Source organism: Podarcis pityusensis (genome assembly GCF_964106645.2).
Source record: "Podarcis pityusensis genome assembly, chromosome: Z".
NCBI lineage: Eukaryota > Metazoa > Chordata > Lepidosauria > Squamata > Lacertidae > Podarcis > Podarcis pityusensis.
This window is the reverse complement of record NC_138044.1, coordinates 8673748-8698222: the sequence shown is the minus strand read 5'-3', so window position 1 is coordinate 8698222 and position 24475 is coordinate 8673748. Positions and strand designations below refer to the sequence as shown.

The 24475-nt window shown below is 47.0% G+C and overlaps 1 protein-coding gene across 2 annotated transcripts in view; it reads right to left on the bottom strand.

Moving 5' to 3' along the window:
- Positions 1 to 24475, bottom strand: part of AKNA (AT-hook transcription factor) — a 60313-nt gene that overhangs the window by 23608 nt on the left and 12230 nt on the right. Inside the window, exons 2-8 of one of the 2 annotated variants that reach the window (XM_080990788.1) lie at positions 14514 to 15039; positions 12006 to 13207; positions 9918 to 9992; positions 5133 to 5289; positions 3438 to 3592; positions 1528 to 1587; positions 55 to 182 (exon numbers count right to left, since the gene is read on the bottom strand). In XM_080990788.1, the coding sequence (XP_080846914.1) occupies positions 55 to 182; positions 1528 to 1587; positions 3438 to 3592; positions 5133 to 5289; positions 9918 to 9992; positions 12006 to 13207; positions 14514 to 14826 (2090 nt within the window). In that variant the 5' untranslated portion in view covers positions 14827 to 15039. The remainder of the gene's footprint in view (positions 1 to 54; positions 183 to 1527; positions 1588 to 3437; positions 3593 to 5132; positions 5290 to 9917; positions 9993 to 12005; positions 13208 to 14513; positions 15040 to 24475) is intronic. The other variant, XM_080990789.1, reaches the window with a different exon arrangement.

Here is a 24475-nt window from a genome sequence, read left to right as displayed (position 1 = left end):
AGGCATTTGAGTACCAAGGCGTTTAAGAACCAAGGTACCACTTTATATACATACCGATCAGAATCAAAGTCTCCTAGCGCCCCCGCAGGTTCTTGATGGTTCTGCAACTGCCTGTATTCATCTCGAGCCTGTAGATATGTCTGCTCCAAGGCGTCCTGGGCTTCCTTTAGTCTTGCAAACCCCTACAATGGAAAGCAAGGTTGAAAGAGGCAGGGGATTTTGAGTGACTTGTTGACTCCCAAGTACCACAGCTGTGTCGACTCTAACTGTATCCTTATGATGGGAAATGGCACGCTAGCAATGCAGCAATACGGGTAAGTTTCTAGTTTCATTGATAATGGAACCGACAAAAATCACCTTGTAGTAAATTATTTCAGGCATTCTCCCAGGATGAAGCTTTCAGACAGATGTTGCTCTCCTGAAAGACACCTTATGCCAGTCAGAGAGCTACACTTTCCAAAGTTTCCTGCAAAGTGGAATTGTTAAACCACTCTTGAAAGTGTAGCTTTGTGAGGGGAAATAGGGGTCTCCTAACAGCTCTCAGCACCCTGGAAATTTATTTATTTACATCACCACCACCACTCATGTACCACCCTTCATCTGAAGATCACAGGGTGGTTTACAATACAAAAACACATTTTAGACACTAATTTATTGTTAATGTCTAGCATGGGGTTGTCTACCTGGTCCCTACTGCCCACTAGAGGGCGTTTCAGGATTATAGGTGGGCAGAAGTGGGTTCTACAGCACAAGCTGAATCCTCCTTCTATCAAGCACTGGTGGAGGGTAAGGAAATTTTACCATCAAGAAAGATGCATTAGTGGGCGGTAGGTATAAAAAGGTTGACTACCCCAGTCTAGCAGGTATCTTTCTCAGAGGTTTGCATCGCAAAACCATTCCTCTTATTCAATCTGAATGCCTCATTAAGCTGATCATATTGCACCCAACTTGTTACCATTTCTGCAATTTCAAGGTGAAGAAGATGGGTGTAGGCATGAACTGAATGTCTTAAATAATCATATATATTTTTCTTTTTTTATGTAAGCGGCAGATGGAAAATCAGAAGTTTTTAAAATCTTTCTCTAATTTTTCTTTTTCTTTTGTTTGTTTGTCTTTTTTATTTTATTGATCTCCTTCTCTCTTCTTTCTTCTTATTGTTCCTTTTCTTTCTTTTGTTGGTTCTCTTTGAAGTCCCATGTCAGGGACTTTTATTAAGGTCCATAGACTGTACACTCATGGGGGTGGTAAATGGTTGTTGGAGGACCCTGGGTGAGAAACAGGGAAATGTCAGTCTCCCAGGGTGAGAGGCTGGGAAGAGAAAGAAAAGATCCCAGGTGAGAGCTGGGAGGAGCTACTGTGCTCTATGGGTGGTAAGGGCTAAGAATGACCTACTAAGAAAGGACTCTGTATTCCACTTATTCTATTTGTTTTTTGGTAACCACTATTTTACGTATTATGAAAGACTTTAATACAAATCTCATTAAAAAAAGAAGATGCAACATTAATTCAAGAAAATGATTGTGGTACCTTTAGCTGGTCTTGAAGTGGCAACTTCCTTGTTCGAATTAGCTCCTCCAAGTTTTCCACCTAAATAAGAGCATTCAGAACATTTCATCATGTCCTGCTTAAGAACCAGAAATAATACCTTGAGGGGGCTGGCACTGTTCTTTTGCTACACAATCTCCATTTGGGTGATTCCCCCACCTTCTTTAATCAGCTTAATCTCCTCCAGTACCTGTGCCATACTTAGGCCTGTTCCCCAAAGCCTCTAGGTCATGGGTAGGCAAACTAAGGCCTGCGGGCCAGATCAGGCCCAATTGCCTTCTGGATCCGGCCCGTGGACGGTCTGGGTATCGCTGTGTGGATCGCCAGCGCACACGTTCTTTCCCTTTCCCTCACATCGTCTCCCTCCCTCCTCCTGGCTTCTTCCCGCCCTGCCTAGAAGAGGAAGGGGGCTGGGCTTTGTCGGTGTCAGCAGCAGCACTCGAGCAGCCGCTATTTTAAGCAGCCCCTCTCCAGAGCCCTTTCGCGCACCGCTCATCATCCCTCTGCCGTGGCCAACTTGTAAGCAGCCAGTGGGGCTTGTGGGGCTCTTGCATCACCCCCTGCCCCAAAAAAATATAGTCTGGCCCCCCAAAGGTCTGAGGGACAGGGGACTGACCCCCTGCTGAAAAGGTCTGCTGACCCCTGCTCTAGGTGAAAACATAAAGTCACCTCCATACAGTTAGTATTTCGTGAGGATTCAGTTGCAAACTGAAATGTATGTTTGTGCAACTGAAGTGCATTAATATGCTTTGTTTTTAATAGTTAGCAGGTTCTGCATAATTAGCTGAGCTCTAAGTGGAAAGATACCAGTAAAGCTGACAGAGTTTGCTGGTTTGTGTGAGGGCATATCTTAATTTATTATGGGTTAGAAGGGAGGAGGGAAAGAGCAAACAAAGCTGGAGACACCATGCCTGCAAAATATCTGCAAAGTATCTGTAAAGTACGGTTCAGCTGAGCTACTCCTTGGGAAGCTGTTGAATCTCCACCTTTTGTTCACTGGTATATTGCCTTGTTGAAACACTTACCACTATGTTATTTCAATACCGTATTCAACGATATGGTGATTTATTGCACAGCCCTACAAAGTGCAAACGGCGTTTCCGTGTGCTGCTCTGGTTCGCCAGAAGCGGCTTAGTCATGCTGGCCACATGACCTGGAAGCTGTACGCTGGCTCCCTCGGCCAATAAAGCGAGATGAGCGCCGCAACCCCAGAGTCAGCCACGACTGGACGTAATGGTCAGGGGTCCCTTTACCTTTACCTTACAAAGTGCAAAAACCACCAGCTGGTCTTGGCACCAACAAACTGGGTGAAAAACAACCTGTGAAGACACCTTGCCAACTCATAACAACACCAGTAGTAAGCTCATTATTCCCTAACAGCACTCACTTTCTCCCTTCCTTTTACATGTCATCAACTGTGCTAACTAAAGAAACAAGGCTAATTGGATCCCATCACCAATTAGCAACCAAACAAGCACAACAAACCAATGCCACACTAAGAATCCAACTCTCCTCCCTCTCTTAAGTGGGATTCTGTTGTTATTCATGGATGGTGAGCAGATGAAACTGAGAGTGTGTGTGCATATCAGTTTTGCAACAGTAGCTAAAGGGGACTGTTATTTAAGAGAGGCTACAGTTCTAAAACACTGAATTGGATGGGTGTGTGCAGGGTTATTTCAGCTGGAACTTGTCGGAACTCAGTTCCGGCTCCTCTTAGGTGGGTGCCATTGCCACTATAAGAGAGGCGTTCATGGTGAGTTCCGTCACCTCTTTTTCTAGAAAAATAGTACTGAATTGTGTGCATTGCTTGCACAAAGATTCAGAGGGAAGCAAATAGTCACACACAGACATGCACTTCAAAACAGTTTGCTGGCTCTAAGCTGTGAACTTGCCTGAGTCTGGAATTTGCTAGCTTGGGAAGCCAACAGGTGTGTCAAGTGATCTCCTGAAAAAGGTGTTGATGTGGCGGTGGCACCATCTGCTGCTGGATTGCCCAAACCCATGGAGTTGGGAAGAGGAAAGGAGGCTGCTTGAGGGCCAGAAAATCCTGCAATTTAAGGAGACAAAACTTTTATGCATTGAGATAAACAAATCTAGCAAGATCTTACCCATCAGAACTGCTTAAGGAATGGGGAAGGCGTGGAGGAGACAGTCTAGCTAGCCATGTTCTCTTCCAGACTACTCCAATCCATTACTTTCTTTCCTGCTTTTATATTTCTCCTACCCACACAATTCAGTCGACATTTTGTGGATACTGAGCATGCTCACTTCTTATTGCACTGTTGGGTGTGCACCCCCCTTTTCTTATTTGAATAAAGTTTGTTCTCCTTTGTGCACTTCTGCAAAGCTTGGAGTTCCCGTAAGACTGCTACTAACCTCACTCTTGTGTTTTGGCTACACCAAAACCTCACTCTAATCTCATCTTGTGTTTTGGCTACACCAGGATCCACACTCACAAGAATGAATTTATTAGTAGTCTATAGGAACTGACATATTGAGATAGGAGATGGTCTTCAGGGCTAGTTAGAAAGCAACAAAAAACCAGCCAAGATAAAATATAGGAAGGATCCCAAGGTACATAGAACTGCTTGGGCATCTAAGGCAGGGATGAGGAATCTTTTTGAATCTGAGGGCCACATTCCCTTCTGGACCACCTTGTGGGGGCCACATACTAGTGATAGGTGGGGTCAGAGGCAAAAGTGGGTGGAATAGTGCGTGTCAGTAAACAGTAAAATTACCTTTGTGCGGTAGGCTAGTTTCTATGCACACTCATAGACCTCCACCACTATCCTCTACCCAAAAAGCACTATCAGGGTTGAAGAACACAGACAAAAACACTCAAGGAAGGCACAGATCAGGTGAGGGATGTGGCCAGGGATAGTTCTTAGAACCATATCAGGAACCTGGAGTTTCGGCCTTGCACACCTCAGTTTCAAGGGCCTGCTATTCTGCTGGCTCAGCTAAGGTAGAGCAGGGGTAATCAACATGATGCTTTCTATATATTGTTGGGCTAAAACTCCCTTCATCCCAAACGCTTGCCCTTCTTGCTGGGGCTGTTAGGAACTGGAATCTAACAACGACTTAGAGAGCCGTTGGAACTCACCCATTGCTCTGTCCCTGCTCCTGCCTACCTAGCAGTTCTAAAGCATAACAGTGCAAGTAGATAAATAGGTACCGCTGCGGCAGGAAGGTAAATGGTGTTTCCGAGCACTCTGGCTTCTGTCATGGTGTTCCATTGTGCCAGAAGCAGTTTAGTCATGCTGGCCGCATGACCCGGAAAGCTGTGGACAAACACCAGCTCTCTCGGTCTGAAGTGAGATGAACGTCACACCCCCATAGTCATCTTTGACTGGACTTAACTGTCCAGGGATCCTTTACCTTTACATTACTCACCACTGATCTAAGCAAGTTCATCAAATGATTGTAGTTTGGGACAGAGGCTGGGCTTGGGGGGATGGGACCATATTTAGCTACCAGCACCAGAGATCTAGCCAATATTCATCCAGACCTTACTGTTTGTCCCAAAGTGAACTTCCTGCAAATGTTATTTCTTCCAAAGGATGGTGCACAGATTTCTCAGACCTTACCTTCGTTCCAAGCAGTATTCGGTGCTGAGCTAGAGCTCCCTGTGACCTCAGCTGTCCTGGCCTGAGGGATGCTGATGGTTACGACCTTGGAGGCCTGAGCCACAGTCCCCATTTGGACCCCATGGCTGGGTTTTGAATGGTCATAGTACAGCCGCACCTGAGAGGAAGAAGAAATCCATGGGGTTATTCAATCCAAATATGATTTTGAAACACAGGGGTGCTGGGAAGGGTGAGGAGGGTAAGGAGGGGAGTCATGGGGAAGAACTATGAAGAGGTGCTAGATCTGCATGGAGCTCCACCTGAACTGCAGATGGCCTCTTCCCCATGAAGTACCTTCAGGCCCTGGGACTCACTTTGCCTACCAAGGCTGGACAATGAATGGTCATAGCATTGATGTCCATTGCCCTGACTTAATCAAGAGGTGGAAATCAGGTGTGGGGTGGCTTTCTCTATTTAAATGCCAGTGGTTATTTGAAGAACTGATACAGTTCCTCTGAACATGTACAGAGTACATTCCAGACTGTAGCGCTGCTTTTAGAGCACATGAAGAAGACCCCCGTTTTAATCTGTGACATCTCCAGTTAAAAAGGATCAGTCAGAAAGCTATGGAAAACAGGCTCTTCATTGCTTGAACCCAGTACTGTCTACACTGACTGGAAGGCTCTCCAGGGTTTCAGGCAGCAGAGTCTTTCACATCCCTAACTGAAGATGCTGTAGATTGAACCAGGTACCTTCCACATACAATGCAGATGTTCTGCCCACTCCCCTCCCCTGAGCTACAGCCCTTCCTTAAAAGCTGGAGAGCCATTGCCATTAGACAATACCACGCTAGATAAACAAATAGCCTTATCTGAAAGAAAGCAACTTCTGATGTTGCCAGAGTCAAAATAAAATTGCTCAGGAAGGCCATATGAGCTCATTTCTGATTACCCATTCACAAACAGCTCTGGGGGCTGAGGAAAATCCCTTATCTCCTCGCTCCATCACCCTTGCTCACTTATTTTCAGTTGGCGGGGACTAAAGCTGGATTTCATTAATCCTTGCCATCTGTGCAGTATGCCTCTCTCTCAAACTCCTCCCACATACCCCTCTGTGAACCACAGACCTGGAAATCCATTCTACTATACCTCTCATGCACATTCAGTTATAATCTAGTTTCCAAAGAAGCCTTTTCCTTTTAGGGAGAGACTGTAACACAGTGGTAGAGCGTCTGCTGTGCATGCAGAAGGTCCCAACATCAATCTCCTGTACCTCCAGGTAGAGGAGGGAGAAGCTCTCTGTCTGAAACCCTGGAGAGCTGCTGCCAGTCAGTGTAGGCAGCACTGAGATCTGACTCACTATAAGCTTCACTATTTGTCTAAATGCCCCTGTATACTGAGCCACAAGGCTGGGTGAGAATTTACTGGTGGTGTCCTCTACATCTGAGCCAGAATACTGATGGCAGTTACTTTCGGAAGAGGTTTTAAAAGGGATTTGTTAAATTCATGGAGATGTTAGATCCATCAACAGCTATCAGCAACAGGAATGGACATGTCTGTCAGTTTTAGTTTCTCTCATTTTTCAGTCTTCAGCTTACCCCATCTCCAGTTCAGTTTGCAATTATTGCAATTTATTTAAAAGCAAATATGTACACTTTCCAATTTCTCCTATTTTACGTATTGGGGGGGGGGGGTTGGTTTTCAATATGATTTTTATTAAATTGTCTATTTTACAATTTCCGATAAATATTTTACATACTTAAGATGTCAATGACTTCCCTTCTTCTCTTTCCATGGTTCATTTTGCATATCTTATATCCCTGTATATTTTACAAAAACTACGGTATACCAATCGGTCTTCTATTATCACATCCATCAAAACTTATTTACACTGTTGAATTTATATTAATACTGCCAGTGTTTTCAATGGTACACAATTATTTTCCATATATTCAATAAACGTTTTCCAATCTTCTTTAAATGTATGTTCTTCTTGTTCTCTTATTCTATATGTTAAGTCTGCAAGTTGCCAATCTTCTTTGGTTGTGACCTCGCTCATTTTCCATTTTGGGGCTAACAAAACACAAGCCACTGTTGTTGCATACATAAATAACCTTTTCCGACACCTGGAGATTTCAGTCTTAATTATCCCCAACAGAAAGGAAAGGATTACCTATTCCATTTTCTCTAATACCTTAATCATGAATGACCATGAAATATTATCAAAGGCTTTCTCTGCATCTAAAAAGATTAGTGTGGTCTGCTTTTCATTTCTTACTTCCAAATGCTCTATTAGATTAATTACGTTTCTTATTTTGTCCTTCATTTGATGGCCTGATAAAAAAACCAGCTTGGTCTCTGTGGACTGACTCAATCAATGTCCTTTTTAGTCTGTTAGCTAAAATTGTAGCAAATAGTTTATAATCATAGTTCAGTAAAGAAATAGATATGTAATTTTTAGTCTTTGTTAAGTCACTATCTTGTTTAGAGATCAGGGTAATAAATGCATCTATTTTACATATTTTTGGATGCAATTTTGCCTCATACACATTTTCTGCAAGCAATTTCTCCGTATAGAATGCACACTTGTTTGTCATTTTGACTAATAAAGGCATTGGTGAACACACTTCCCTCTTTCCGCATGCACTTTTTAGCTGGGGAATTGCATTGCAAAATTTGGAGGAGTGAGAAGTTTGAAAGATAGCCACAATAATACCTTTGCATGTTGATTTGGGAAGGTCAAATTAAGATAAGATAATGCAAGCCAAACAATTTTATCCCTTATCCCTAACTAGTTTTCTGCATGAAAGCCAAACAGAGCCTCCAAATTCTGTAGTGCTTTACCCAGAGTATCAAAGACAAAACAACGACAACTAGAAAGGAGAGTTGCCTTGCCAGTGGCCTTCTCAACACTGGGCTAACCACTTCTGGAAGCAGAATGCTGATTATATCATCCATTGACCTGACCCAGCAGATATATTTCTTTTGTTAAGAACATAGCATAATAATACAAGAGCCCGCTGGATCAGGCCAAGGGTCATCTAGTTCAGCATCCTGTTTTCACAGTGGCCGTTCATATGACTGTGGGAAACCTGCACAGCAGCACTCTCCCCTCCTGTGATTTCTAGCAACTTACCATGGAGGCACAAGCACAACCATCATGGTGACCAGCCACTGATAAGACTTGAATTTCTCCAACCCTATTTTAAAGCTTTTCATGTTCTTAAGACTTCTTTTAATTAATGTCCCACATCTTCCTTCCTCTTTCTGAGTAGTTGCCATGGTGGTTGCTTTTGCTGGGCTGTGGTTTGAAAAGACACAGCTCTTAAGATACAGGAAAGGGGTGGGTGGGGGAAAACCTGTTGCAACCCTGAGCTGCTCATCTTTTAGGCACGTTCTCGTATTCTCACATTCCTGCTCAAGCAGAGGCCAGGCTGCCTGACTCACTGACTCAAACAGGAACCTGGAACCAAAAGTGCTTGTGTGGGGGCGGGGTATATCTTAAAAAACAAAACATAATGATTCCCATTCTCTCCTTTAAACAGACTCTTTCCTTCATAAAGTGGGGAGGGGGCCTTGCTAGAAGAGCCTGGTTGCTAGATCAGGCCTGTGGCCCATCTAGTCCAGGATCCTGTGCTCACAATGGCCAGACATGTTGTTGTTGTTGTTTAGTCATTCAGTCGTGTCCGACTCTTGGTGACCCCATGGACCAGAGCACGCCAGACACTTCTGTCTTCCACTGCCTCCCGCAGTTTGGTCAAACTCATGTTGGCAGCTTCGAGAACACTGTCCAACCATCTCGTCCTCTGTCGTCCCCTTCTCCTTGTGCCCTCCATCTTTCCCAACATCAAGGTCTTTGCTAGGGAGTCTTCTCTTCTCATGAGGTGACCAAAGTATTGGAGCCTCAGCTTCACGATCTGTCCTTCCACAGACATATGCCTGTGCAAAACCTGCAAGCAGGGCCTGAGTGTCACAGCCCTCCTCACGTGATTCTAAGCAACTGGTATTCAGAGGTCTACTGTCTCCAACAGTGATGGCAGAGCACAGTCATTGTGGCTAGGAACCACTGCTAGCTTTATCATCCATGAACTTGTCTAATCCTCTTTTGAAGCCATCCAAATTGCTGATCATCAGTGCACCATCTGCCTAATCAGCAGCTGGGTTAAAAAGTGGGGTTTGCAGGCACCACTGTGATCGCAGGAACTTATAAATTGCTGTACCTTTGCCTGCATTGTTTAATGCCAAACTGTGCGGGCAAAGGAAAATGGGACACCTGATGTCATTGTCATGCCAGGTGATTGATGGGTAAGTGGCCCCATCACCTTCCGGATTTGGCCCACAGGGCAGTGGAAGGTGGTGCCCATTAGTTCTGGTAGGGTGGAAGGCAGGGAGAACAACAGTGTGGGGAGACCAATGGCAGGTGGAGTCAGAGGTGAGATGAGCCAGAGCAAATGAGAGGTGGAGCTGACTGATTCTAGGCTCTCTGCTGAGCTCTACAAAGGTCAACACCAAGATGGAGGAGGAGGAACCTGACATTCAGTGCCATCCCCATGAGTGGTGGTATCTAAGAAGGCAGGCAGGTGGAGGATGGCTGAGAGCAGACTGAGGTTGGTGGGGCAGTGCTTCATTCTCCCTAATAGGCCAGTCTCCACTGCAGTGGGAGAGGGAGGTGGTTGAGAGGTAAGAATCCAGCCTGCTCACCAGATCCAGTTCCCCATTCCTGTCCTACACACAGAAATCTAGCATGACAGAATACAGTTGGATGAAGGACAGTGCTAGGTCCTCAAACAAGCTGGAGACATCCTACCTTTGCACCCAGCCGTAGCCGGTCAATGGTGTTCTCAGCTTCAGCATACTTTGTCAGCAGTTTGTGGTAGTCCTCCTAAAAAAAGAAGAAAGGCATTTGGCATCTGTTAGGTTCATATTTTAGAGTTCCAGTCAACCCCAATGACAGGAGCCCAGGCTGACTGGTTAACAGTTAATAATATAAGAACCATAGAACTGTGTTGGAAGCGATGTTCACAGCACAGTCTGATGAATGCTCATAACTCCTTCGTCCGCCCCACAAAAAAAGGAAAAGAAATCATGTCAAAGAAATGCAAACTGGCACATGTTGCATCATTTCTGCAGCATTCCCTTTTTGTTGGGACAGGATTGGCAAGATGGTAGTTTTACAGATCCTAGGGCTCCTTTATTTTCAGTTACCCATGGCATGGCCTAGCTCTTCCTGTGGTGGTGAACTAATGTCTAATACTGTACCATGCCAGATGACAGATGGCCTGCATTCCTAAATGCTCTTTCATATAATAAAAATAAAAAAGATCCCCATGCAAAGAAAACTAGCATTTCATGGAGAACAGTGTTCACCCACTCCTCTCCCCACATGTTGGTTGTATAGGTGTGATGAGTTCTGTATAGACAATCACTCAATAATTTCAAATTGTTTGACACCCCCCTCCACAGACGTGGGTGGGTTCGAATCCCCACAATGGGTTGAGCTCCCGTTGCTCGGTCCCTGCTCCTGCCAACCTAGCAGTTCAAAAGCACAATAGTGCAAGTAGATAAATAGGTACTGCTCCGGCGGAAAGGTAAACGGTGTTTCTGTGCGCTGCTCTGGTTTCACCAGAAGCGGCTTAGTCATGCTGGCCACATGACACAGAAGCTGTACGCCGGCTCCCTCGGCCAATAAAGCGAGATGAGTGTCGCAACCCAGAGTCGGTAATGACTGGACCTAATGGTGAGGGGTCCCTTTACCTTTACCTATCCAGTCATGGAATTTGCATTGGTTGCATCCAATGTTAGAGTAGGTATATTGAAATTAGTGTACATGACTGAGTTACTCTGAGTGAAACTTTTTTAAAAAATTTTTGCAAATAACGATCAGTTATAGTTATCCCAGTTACATACATCATCTCCTAGCCCTTCTTGCCTGGACTTCCCAACCTATTTTCCCTTGACACCCTAACCAACCCAATCACTTTGGTTTTCTGCAACTCTTAAAGTTTTCCAATCCTTCCCTTCTCTATCTTTCACTCTTTGTTATGTTTACCGGTGTTAAAATGTTTAACCCTACTTGTAAATTTATATTTACACAGTTTCTTTTTAAAGTTGTTCCCACTTGCTCAATACTGTTTTCCCCCTTTGTAGCTCTTATTTTGGTCATCATCACGGCTGATTTTACATATTCTATTAGTTTAAGCAACCACTGGTCTTTGGGCGGAATTTTCTTCTCCTTCCACATTTTAGTGTGTACATAGTATGTAGTACCCTTCCTGTAGCTGTTGCGTAAAGGAAGAGGTGTTTTTTTTACTTTATCTGGGATTTCCTGTCCCCTTACAGCTAACAATAATTCTTCTGGCTTCTTGGGGCTCTGAGTGATACTTAGTTGGCTACAACTCTATGGAATTTGATTCTGGAAGATGTAGTGATGACCACTAACTTGAATGACTTTAAAGGAGGATTAGCCAAATTCATAGAGGACAAGACTATCAATATATCTACTCTAACATTGGTTGCAACCCATGCAAATTCCATGACTGGACAGCAAGTAGCTAAGAAAATGGAGGGGGGTGTCAAACAATTTGAAATTATCCCAATGGCTATGTTCTACATCTATGGTCAGAGGCAGTCTTTCTCTGAATACCTACCAGTTCCTGGAAATTACAATTTGGGAGAACACTGTTGTGTTCAGCTCCTGCTTGTGGGCTCCCCATTGGGGTATCTGGCTAGCCACTGTGAGAACAGGGTGTTGGACTAGATGGGCTCCCTTTGACCTGATCCAGGGCTCTTCTTACATTCTTAAGGGATACAAGCTCAGACACAGGCCATCTGCCTGAATAAGAAGTAAGTCGATGTGTGGCTTCAGAACTTTCACAATAGACACTGAAGCTATTACCTGAAGTTGATGCACCAGCACTGTAGCTTGTCTTGGGGATTTGAGTTCTTCGGGAATGACAGAAATGGTGGGGTCTTGACATTTCTGCACAGACCCTTCCCCACTGCTCAGCAGCACCTCGCGGACAATCTCAGCAGGAGACTTGAAGACCACTGGCTTCCCAGATTCATTGGTCCTCGCTGGGGGGGTCTTCCCCCGGGGTGGATGGTAGCTTTGTGCGTTCTTTGGAAACTTCACTCGAGGCTCCACTTTGGACAGATCTGGAAGCGGGTAGTTGAGCTGCCCTCGGCCATACTGCAAAGTGTCAGTTGTTGCCAGGTTTACTGGACTACTTTCTTGAACAGACTTGCTCAAACTGGACTCTCCTGCCCTTTTCCAGGCAGCTCTCCCCTGTGGGCTCAGGGACCTGGACTGCATTTTGAATTTGGATGGCAGTCCATGAGGAACATCTGTTTTCAGCTTCCACACCTTTCCCAGCTGCTGGTAGCCAACTTGCCTCAGGGTGTGAGATGTTTCCATTGCCCCGCTTGGTTCCAGAAGCTTCTCCTTCGGTTTAACAGGGGCTAAAGGAAAACAGTGAGTTGTTCTGGCTCTGCCAGCAGTGGCAACCACCTTGTCAACACCTTCCTTAGGGTGGCCCAGGTTCTCTATAAAGGAGGATTCTGGTAAGGTCTCAGCCTCAATGCTGGAAAAATTTGGAACATGGTCTACAAACGAGGGGCTATGACTGCTGCCCATGGAACCCCCAAAAGAGCTGCCACGAGGACTTCTCCTTGATGGGGAAGTAAGTGCCATTTCCTCTGGAAACTTCTGAGTCTTGCCAAGCTCATAGGCATCTGTTTTCAAGAGGGTGCATTCCAAAGGAGGCCTGGAAGGAGAGGCACTAAGGTTGGAGTTATCAGAAAACTCTTCTCCACCTTCTGAGATAAAACTGTAGGATTTGCTGCTCTTGTACGAGGCCTGTGGGTCTCTCAGTGCCTCAGGACTGGTGCTATACTCTGAGCCGTACTGGACCTCATATGAGAGCTCTGGGTAGGTCTCTCCCTCACTGCTAGCATCCAACTCCCCTGCTTGTTTCTCCAGATCTTGGGAGCTGCCTGGATCCTGGTCATCTTCTGGGGCACCCAAAAGTTGGTCTCTCTGTGGATGCCAGTAGGAAATCGGACCTTGATCATTGGGGCTTCTATTGTCCTCTAGATGTTCTGTGGGGAAGGAAGAAGAGAATGCTTAAATATATCCCACTTTTGATCATGTAGCTTAATGCAGAAGGCAGGCATTAAAATACTAAATTAGATTAAAAGTCCCAGACCCCTTCCAGGAGCTCAGAGTAATTCCATTTAAGACCTCACGACTTTACCAAAATTTCAGGAAGGCCTTTAGATCCTTTCCTCATCAAACATAAGGGTTGTATTCAATGTTAGTCCTACCTAGAGCACACCCACTGGCATAATTAATTCACCCCACCCCACACCCTCTTGCTGACTCTGCAGAAACTTGAGCCAGTCACTGTTGCTCGGCCTAACCTACCTCACAGGGTTGTTGTGGAGATAAAATGGAAAAGGGGAGAGTAATGTATGCAGCCATCCTCCCTGCTGCTCCTAGAAAGTGGCATTCAGAAGTATACTACCCCTGAACATGAAGGTTCAATTTACCTTTTGTGCCCCATTGACACTGACAGATCTGGCATACATGAAAGCACCTAATTTCAAAACCATCTGAACCAGACTGCCATCACCACATTTGTGACAGGGAGTTCCATAACTGAATAATGTATTATGTGCCCATCTTTTTGTCTGTCCCAAATCCAATAAGCCAGAGTTCTAGCAGTATGGAAGAAAACAAAAAAACCTCTGTTCATTTTCTCCACATTATGTGCCATGTGGTAAACAACTATCTCATCCCCAGCTTCATCATTCAGAAGATCTGAGAAGTGTGAGAACTGGCATTTGGCCTCAGTGTGTGTATTTCACAACATTAAAACTCCACACAAATTCCATGCCAGGCACAGCTGAGTTTATGACATCTGTATAAATTATGCAAATTTGCAAAAAACATTTTGCATTTTGCATCTCTCATTCTGGTTTTGCTAGTAACAGTAGGAAGTTAAAGGGCACTGTAGCTCCAAAACCACTGATAACCTTACTCAGCTGCCTCTCTGGTCCCGTGTTGGGACACGGGTGGCGTAGTGTTCATGGGTGCTGATAGAGTGGACTGTAGGGAGTTGGAGTCAACTAATTCTAGCTTTGTCCCTCTCTTCCTCCTCCCTGCTGAGTTCTACAAAGGATATCACTTCAGACTGAGGAGGAGGAAGTTGGCAGGCAGGACCACCCCCTGGACTGGATGTAAGTAAGAAGGGAGGCAGGTTGAGACTGGCTGAGGACTCGCTGAGGGTGGTGGGCAGTGCCCCATTTGCCCTAATAGGCCAGCCTCCTTCTTGTCATAATCTACTTTCACTCAATTGGCCAGTGTTCATAGAGAAGGGTCAACCAGATCTCCTGTGCTACTCACTGTGTCGGTCTGCAGAAGTCCCGGGGCTGGTTGCCCCTGTACATTCAAAGTCCTGACATTCACCCAAGTCAGACTCCCAGTTGCGTTCTGCCAAAAATTCCTGGTTGCTCTTAAGCTCTTCCAGACGTTCAACATCCTCCATCATCCCCTGAGGAGAAGACACACCCTGCCGATCTAGGCTCCCCACAAGCCTGCTTCTTCCCACGCTGGGGTCTCCGTCCGGATCTGCACGCCTCTTGAGCTCATCTTCCTCCTTCTCCTCCTGCAGGCGGAGGTGTTGTGCTTCAAAGCCATCCCTTGTTGCATTGGACATCCCCGCAGTCACTGATAAGGCAGATTGATGCAGGGTGGCGTGGTGGAATAACCTCCCGGGGGGGGGGAACAAGGCGGGAGTGAGACTCACTTGAGCCGTTTCATCGTTGCTTCTGCAAAGAGCTGAGGGGTGTCAGGGGGTGGTACGAGCCTTGGAAAAAAAGTAGGTCACATTGCAGTTTCATTCAGCACTTCCACATATCCTGTCCCCAGGCTGTAGGGGGGTAAGGCAAGAGAGAGTTTGAATGGTAGTCAGGAAAGTTGGCTCATATTTTTCTCAAAGAACCCTTTTTTTTTGGCCTTTTCATTCAATGGTTAACATTTCTGTAGGCCAGTAAGACATGCCCCAACTGCCCTCTCCTTGCGAGGGATGGCAGTCAGCAAACACAGGCTGTCCCTGGAGACAGAACTGAGAGAAAACAGCAAAACTGGTTGACAGTGTTGGTTTTCCAGGAACTGTCCCTAAATAGCTTTCCAGTTTTTGGCAAGCTGGAGAGCTTAATGTCACGAACCCTAGCCTGACACTCCAGCACAAAGGCATGGTTCGGCAAACTAAGGCCCAGGGGCCGGATCCGGCCCAATTGCCTTCTGGATCCTGCCCACAGATGGTCCAGGATTCGCCACGTGGATCACTGTGGGGATTCTGATTGTTCAGGCTGTGCCATTCCCCCCCCCCCCACTGCGGCAGCGCCTCCTCCCTCCCTCCTCCTGGCTTCTCCCTGCCCTGCCTAGAGGAGGAAGGGGGCTGGGCTTTGTTGAGCCATGGTTGGCTGAGCGCCATTTTAAGCAGCCCCTCTCCAGAGCCAGCTCTTTTGCCCCACTCATCGTCCCTCCTCCACCACCACCGCCAGCCCCTGCTACTCGCAAGGCACAGGAGCCACAGTTGGCTGAGCGCCATTTAAAGCAGAGCAGCCCCTCTCTGAGCCAGCCCTTTCGTGCCACTCACCGTCCCTCCGCTGCCACTGCCAGCCCCTGCCACTCACAAGGCACAGGTAAGCAGCCACCGGGGCTTGTCCAGTGCTGTGGAGAAGGGAGGGGAGAGTCGTTGGGGGGGATTCCCCCCTTCAAAATATAGTCCGTCCGCCCCCACAAGGTGTGAGGGACAGTGGACCGGCCCCCCCTGCGGAAAACGTTTGCTGACCCCTGGCATGGACTCTCAGGCCACTCTGTGTGGCCCTCAGAAATCTCCCCAGTCCACCCCCTTCAGTGGCCTTGCTTTGCATCCTTCTTGAGTCGCCCCCACATGTCCTGGCTGTGTCCTTGAATTCTGAGAATTGCTCTTGCAATAGAGAAGGATGATTGTGCGTAGAAACTAGCCTACTGAACAAAGGTAAAACCTACATTCATTGCTCGGTCTGTTTTTGCCTCTGGCTCTGTCCATCCCTGGTGGCCCTGGGAAGGCTGCCTAGAATGGAATGAGGCCCTCAGGGTGAAAAAGATTCCCAACCCAATTTGATTGTAACACTCTTTTGCTGCTTTCTCTCCTCGGATATCCTGCAAGAAACCCAAGGCTTATCCCAGGAACAAGAAACTTAGGTAGATAAAAGGGGGAAATTGTGGAACTTTCAGTGGTGCTAGAATGCCATTGCAGGGCAGCAGGCAAGGTAGAGATGAGGAACTGTCTTTCTGCTGCAGCCTACATTCCCTTGAAGGTTACCTGGTGGCTGTGCTTGCTCACAGTGGGCGTGTCCAAAGGCAAGAGTGGGCATGGCACGCCTCTTCCTCTCTCCCACAGCCCCCTCCTTCTCACCTGCTTGAAGTTAGGCCAAGGATCGAATGAAAATGTGCTGAGGACTGGATTTAAGGCCAGGAAGACCTGGATTCAAATCCTCACTCTGGGACAGCTTGTATTAATCACCAACTCTTGGCATAGCCTACCTCACAGTCTTGTTGTACGAATGAAATTTGGTGTGTGTGAAGAAGAGACCACTTGGAGGAAGGCTGGCTTCTCCCGAGGCCGATACCAGTTTGCACAATAGATGCCACTCTCTTCTTCTTCTACACACACACACACACTTCAGCCTCCCCTTCCATACAGATGGCAGACACAGAAATTCCAGTATCAGGCCGTGCCATTTGCCACAGGCAAAGTGTGACGCAGCTGCGGGGGGTTTGTGTGTCTTCTATCCTCTCCAGCCAAACTGTAGTGTCTGAAAAGGTTCCATTCATTCCAATGGAGAGGTGGCATTGATTCCAGAGCCAGCAAGGCAATAAAGGACTCATCTCACACAGAGCTGAGGAACTCAAAGGGGGCATTTACACAATCATAGACTTCAAACAGGGGTTCTTCACCAAAACTGTTACTAATCCCAGAGCAAAAAATGAACAGATGCTGGTATGTTAGACCAAGGAAATTGAGGATTGGGCAACTGCCCCTGCTCCAATCAAAGGAGGGCATTGAGGAGGGTTGATGAGGAGTGCAACTGGGTGAGACTGTGGAGAGTTCCAAGGGGCAGACAGAGAGGCCTGGAGGGCCACATTTGTCTCCTGGCCTTGAGATTTCCTACCCCTGATCAGGCATGCCAACTCTAGGGGTCAGAGGTGTCATCAGCCCCCTCAATATTCCTTAGCAGGGGGCTCAGCCCTCTGAAAATTGAAGATGCAGAGGAGGCAAGGTTGCTCCAGCCTGAGCAGCAGGTCAGGCAACATTGCACAGCAGACAATCAAAGGGGGCATTCACACAATCCACTAAGATCATGATCTTCTGGACCACCGCCTTGCAGACATGGGGATACAGGGCATAGCCCGTAACTGGTTGTGCTCTTTTATCACTGGTCGGGGACAGAGGGTGGCACTAGGGAGGGAAATGTCGTCGCGCCACTCCTTGGTGTGTGGAGTGCCGCAGGGCGCAATTCTCTCCCCGATGCTTTTTAACATCTTTATGCGCCCCCTTGCCCAGATTATCTGGAGCTTTGGGCTGGGCTGTCACCAATATGCTGATGACACTCAGCTCTATCTGCTGGTGGATGGCCACACCGACTCGGCCCCTTACACACTCACCAGATGCTTGGAAGCTGTGGCTGGATGGTTTCGTGGGAGCCGATTGAAACTAAATCCTTCGAAGACAGAGGTCCTATGGCTAGGTCGTGATGGCATGGGGATGAGGGACCAACTCCCTTCTCTTGCGAGGGCCCAATTAGTGCCATTGCCTTCCATTAAGAGTTTGGGTGTAATCCTTGACGCCTCCCTTTCCATTGAGGCGCAAGTTACAGCAACAGCCAAGGTGACATTTTTCCACCTTTGCCGCATCAAGCAGTTGGTCCCTTACCTTTCCCGCCCCGACCTGGCCACAGTGATCCATGTGACGGTCATCTCCAGGCTTGACTACTGTAATTCGCTCTACGCGGGACTGCCCTTGAAGCTGTCCCAGAAACTCCAGCGGGTGCAGAATGCTGCAGCAAGGCTCCTCACGGGGTCTCTGCCATGGGAGCATATTCACCCAGTGCTTTTCAAGCTGCACTGGCTCCCGGTGGAGTACAGGGTCAGATTTAAGGTGCTGCTTTTGACCTTTAAAGCCCTTCACAGCCTAGGACCCTCGTACCTACGGGACCGCCTCTCCTGGTATGCCCCACGGAGAGCCTCAAGGTCCATAAATAACAACACCCTAGTGGTCCCGGGCCCTAAGGAAGTTAGATTGGCTTCAACCAGAGCCAGGGCCTTTTCATCTCTGGCTCTGGCCTTGTGGAACGCTCTGCCTCATGAGACCAGGGCCCTGCAGGATCTGATTTCTTTCCGCAGGGCCTGTAAGACAGAGTTGTTCCGCCTGGCCTTTGGCTTGGAGCCAATTTGATTCCCTCCCTCCCTCTCTTTCTTTTTTCTTTTCCTTCTCCTCCTGCGATGAGGCTACATTTTAATATTTTAATGTTCCATTATTTTAATGTTGTATTTTATTTTTGTTTTTAAGTTGTAATCATTCATCTTGTTTTTATTATTGCTTGTAAGCCGCTCTGAGCCCGGCCTTGGCTGGGGAGGGCGGGGTATAAATAAAAAAAATATTATTATTATTATTATTATTATTATTATTATTATTAGATCATAGACTTCAAACAGGGGTTCTTGTGCACAGCTGTTGGGAGTAGGATTCTGTACAAGGTGGACAGAATGTAGGAAGACTCCAGCTGGATTAGGCCAAAGACCCACCTAGCAGTGTCCATTTGGGGAAGGCGCATACCTCAGTGGTAAAGCATCTGCTTTGCATGCAGAACATCCCAGGTTCAATCCCTGGCATCTCCAGAAAGGAGTGGGAGTGTACCCTCTATGAAATCCTGGAGAGGCACTGCCAGTCAGCATAGGCAATGCTGAGCTAGATGGACCAAGGCAGCCTGTTATGTTCCTATACTGCTCTCACAGTGGCCGACCAGATGCCTCTGGGGTGCAGGACATGAGTGCAACAGCACTCTTCCCTAATAGCAATTCCCAGCATACTGTCTTACTGCGGAGGAACAGTTTGGCCAATGTGCCTAGTAGTTATCAACATGGATTTGTCCAATCCTCTTCTAATGTCATTCTAGTTGGTGGCTGTCACCACATCATCTGGGAGTGAGTTCCATAGTTTTAAGTATGGGCTTCCTTCTTCCTGCATGATGCTCCGCTTGAGGTGGACAGGGCTTCTGCCCCCACCCCACAAGGGAATCCATCAAGGTAAGGTCATGCACAGTCCATTAGGGTTTGCAGCTCACCCTGAGGTTATGCAAATGCAACCACATTACCTGGGTTCCACTTCAGCTGCTGGGCTTGTTGCAGTCCAGCTTGGCTGAGAAAGACCCATTAGCACACAGCCTCCTTTGTTCACCACTGTTTGTTCTGGGAGACTAAGTGGCCTTCACTTTCACTGTCGCCCAAGGCTGCTTTTAAAGAGAGGGGCCTCTCAATAAGCCTGCATGATTTTTCTCTATTGTGTGACTCTCCTTTTCTTACACACACACACACACACACAGAGAGAGAGAGAGAGAGAGAGAGAGAGAGAAGCTAGTTTCCTCCCACACCAAAGGCACCAGTAACCACTCATGCTGTCTCTTCTTGCTTTCCCTAAAGCCATGAGTTCACAGCCCCCTTTACCCCTCTCTAGAGAAAAGTCCTTTCATCCACTCTGTTTCTCCACAGGTTAGAGAGAAAAAAAATCCATCCAAAGACTCCCAAATCCTCTACTGAGGCAATCTGAATTCCGGAAAAAAACATACAAGATCAAGTCCACACAAGGCCAAACCACACATCTACAGTGGACGCTTGGGTTGCGAACGTGCTCCATGTGGGATGCACATTCGCAACCCACAGGATTCGCAACCCGCGTCTGTGCACGAGCGGGTTGCGATTCGGCGCTTCTGTACATGCGCAAAGAGAGATTTAGCACTTCTACGCATGTGCAACCACCGAAACCCAGAAGTAACCCATTCTGGTACTTCCGGTTTCGGTGGTCCATAACCCAAAAAACCCGCAACCTGAAATGGCTGTAACCCGATTTATGACTGTACACGGCACTATGCTCCATTGAACTAAGCTTCTAGTTCTCAGTGAGGTGGGCAATATGTGTCTGAGTTTCCCACTTTATGTGAGGGCTCACATGATGCTCCTCTGTAACACCACACATGTTCCCTGCACATAACAAGCTAGTGACTCAGGGTTTGGAGACTAGCCACTTCTCCTAGTTTTCTACATGTAGGGTTTTATTTTTGTTATGCAGCAACCTTTCGAGCATATGAGCCCCACATGGAGTTTGGATAGAAGCAGGGCAAACACCAGTTGGCCACCTCAGTGAGACTTGCCTCTGAGTAAATGCGCCTAGCATCCCAAGACACTGCTCCTTCTCTTGTGCTAAACACCTCTCCACCCAGGAGCAAAAAGAACCAGCGCAACAAACACAGCAAGGCCACATCTGAAACTGGAGACAGCTGGTAATTGCCGCACTTGGGAACCCAGCACATCACTATGGATTAAATCTAAGCTGTGACCATGGAGATTCTCAGCATGAAGCTTTTCTGAAGGACAAACCAGAGTAAGCACAGGAAGGACAACTCACCAGTAAAACAGCAACTTGGATTGCTCCTCTGCTTATGATGTTAATGAAAAGAAAAGCTGGAAACCTAAGTGGTGTTCCGTAACGCTCCTCTTGTCGAGCTTTTCCCCTTTCAATAGGGAATGTGACAAATTCATGAAGAATGGGTTTATCAAAGGCCGCTAGCTGTGGTGCCTATATGGAACCTTCATGTCCCTAGGCAAGGTATCTGAACACCTGTCATGTTCTGGTCTGACACTGGAACCGAAAGGAACAGCACCAAGGCTGGAAGACCATGGACAGCTCCAAATGAGCAGCTTGCTTACACAAAGCTTGAGAGCAGATCCAGGCCTTTAATGCCTATGCCTCCCTCTTCCAGGCTTCACTCCCTTGAGAGAACTTCAGAGGGCCAACCCTCTGGCCTGAAGACGGGCACTCCCTCCGTACTACAGCCTCCCTCCTGGTGATGTGCAGTGGGAGGCATCTGAAGCTTCAGGCTCAGGGGAAGGCGCCCAGGAGGCTCCAGGGAATGGCCCTACCAGCTCTGGTTATCTGGGAGGTTCCTCTCATTGTTCTACAACCATCTCAGGTGCAAATGTCTCCCAGTCTTCCACAGTCAGCTCAGACCTGACCGAGCCACAACAGCTGCTCCTGCAGCCTCTGATCATGAAGACACCAGTTGCTAAATAGGCAAGCAATGTGTGAGGGCTGTTGCCTTCATGCCTTGAAAATATCTGACTGGCCCACTGTGGGAAGCAGAATTCTGAAATAGATGAGCCCTTTACCCTGATGCAGGAGGGCTATTCTTAAGGTTGAAACACATGGTTTTTTCTGATGTCACGGAGAATGCTGGCATGCAATGCTTGGACTGGGAACAACCTTTAAGAAATCTGCACAGAAGCTGAGACCTGCCTCTGTTCCAGGTGGGCACTTCAGATATTATAATAGCCTGTTCCTCTGTCCTAAATTTACATGAGACTTCCAGTAGCCTCCTCCACTTTTGCTTAAAGGTAAAGGTAAAGGGACCCCTGACCATTAGGTCCAGTCGTGACCGACTCTGGGGTTGCAGCGCTCATCTCGCTTTATTGGCCGAGGGAGCCGGTGTACAGCTTCCGGGTCATGTGGCCAGCATGACTAAGCTGCTTCTGGCGAACCAAAGCAGCGCACGGAAACACCATTTACCTTCCTGCTGGAGCAGTTCCTATTTATCTACTTGCACTTTGACGCTCTTTTGAACTGCCAGGCTGGCAGGAGCAGGGACTGACCAACGGGAGCTCACCCCATCGCGGGGATTCGAACCACCGACCTTCTGATCGGCAAGTCCTAGGCTCTGCGGTTTAACCTATAGCGCCATCCACGCCCCACCCTAAATTAGACCTAGAACTGTACTCACAAGCTGCAAGTCCTACTTCTATTTTCATCCAAATCCTGAACACACAGAGCTTCGTACAGGCAGAGGTCCCAAAAAGAACATACGATGAGTCTTCTGGATCAGGCCAATGACCCATCTAGTTAGTTCAGTAACCTTTTCTCACGGTGGCCAACCAGATCCTTGTGGGAAGCCCACAAACAGGACTTGAGCCTAACAGCCCACTTGCAATTCCAGGCAAATGGTATACAAAGGGGACTCATCTAGTCCAGCATCCTGTTCTCACAGTGGCCAACCTGATGCCTGTGGAAAGCACGTAAGCAGGACCATAGTGCAACATCTCTCTCCCCACCTGTGATCCCCAGCAATTGGTGCTAAGAGGCCAATTGCTCCCAACAGTGAAAGTAGAAAATAGCCATTGTGGCTAGAAGCCTACTGAACTTTACATCTGTGGCTCTGTCTGCTTTTGCCTCTGGCCCTTCCTAGCCCTGGCACATGGCTCCCAGTTTCCTGAAAGGTAATACAGCCCTCAGGCTGAAAAAAACATTCCCCTTTGATGTACGTAAAGGACTACCTGTTTCTGAAATGTTTTTATATACAGTGGTACCTCGGGTTACATACGCTTCAGGTTACATACGCTTCAGGTTACAGACTCTGCTAACCCAGAAATAGTACCTCAGGTTAAGAACTTTGCTTCAGGATGAGAACAGAAATCGCACAGTGGCAGCACAGCAGCAGCGGGACGCTCCATTAGCTAAAGTGGTACCTTAGGTTAAGAACAGTTTCAGGTTAAGAACAGACCTCCAGAACGAATTAAGTTCTTAACCCGAGGGACCACTGTAAATGCAAATGATTCTTAACAAGGCCTGCAGATGAGGCAGGCAAGAAATGATTTTGCAAAAAAACCCCAACCTTACAGGACAAAAAACAGAAAAAGTTGTAGACAGGCTATTTGCTACCCGCATGATCTCATCAACTTTTTTTGAGTTATTTCATTTCTATTGCACCATCTCACTTCCTCAGTTGGGCCTCTCCTGCTGTTTCTGTCTTCTGCTTTGCTTGCCAATCTCCAAAAACATTATAGCAAAACCACAAGCACATCAGCACTGCAGAAGGGATTCTGCAGAAAGGACAAAGGTAGGGGTGCCAATGAAAGATCTGTGGTTCCCTCCAGAATGGTGGATAATTGTTGGTTTGTGAGTATATTTCACAACACGTAACTGAAATAATAACAGTGCATTAGCCATTGATTTATACTGGACTGTCCATGCATCATTCCACTTTTGTTCTGCAGTGCTTCCCCAATGTTACCACATTATCACTGTTGAGAGGGACACTCTTTGTGATTTGTGGCATAAAAAGTTGTGGGGTTTCCACAGGAAGCTATGGGGCAGTGCCTGACTAGAAATGAAATACAGTGGTGCCTCGCAAGACGACATTAATCCGTTCCGCGAGTCTCTTCGTCTTGCGGTTTTTTCGTCTTGTGAAGCACGGCTATTAGCGGCTTAGCGGCTATTAGCGGCTTAGCGGCTATTAACGGCTTAGCGGCTTAGCAGCTATTAACGGCTTAGCAGCTTAGCGGCTATTAACGGCTTAGCGGCTTAGCAGCTATTAACGGCTTAGCAGCTTAGCGGCTTTAAGAAAAAGGAAACAAACTCGCAAGAACTCGCAAGACGTTTCGTCTTGCGAAGCAAGCCCATAGGGAAATTCGTCTTGCGGAACGACTCAAAAAACGGAAAATTCTTTCGTCTAGCGAGTTTTTCGTCTTGCGAGGCATTCGTCTTGCGGGGCACCACTGTAGTCCTGAAACATCTGTAGGCACAAATAGTATTGGAACAGGATTGTGTATAGCTGCCCCAATACCATCATGAGCACAAATAATCATGAATGCATGATAAAACAGATGTTTAGAAGGGACCTTTCTGTAAGATCCACCCCCAGCACCCCAATCCTGGTCACAGCACATTGTTCTTTCTTAAGAGACAGCTGATCTATCTCAGTTTACAGCTTTTCTGATTGCAGCAATGGTCAGCCCGGCCTCAAAACAACATGTGATGGGACTTATATTACAAGACCAAAACATGCCTTAAAGAAAAATCTCCACCCAGTACAGCTGAACATGTACTTCCTTGGGCTGCAGATTTTTTTAAAAAAACTGCTCCTTATCCACTTTTCTCATGCAAAGTTTACTACCAGCTGAATTGTGCTTACAGTATAATCCCATTTTAGGAACATAGGAAGGTTCCTTATACCACTAGTCAGACCACTAGTCCACCTTGCTCAGTACTA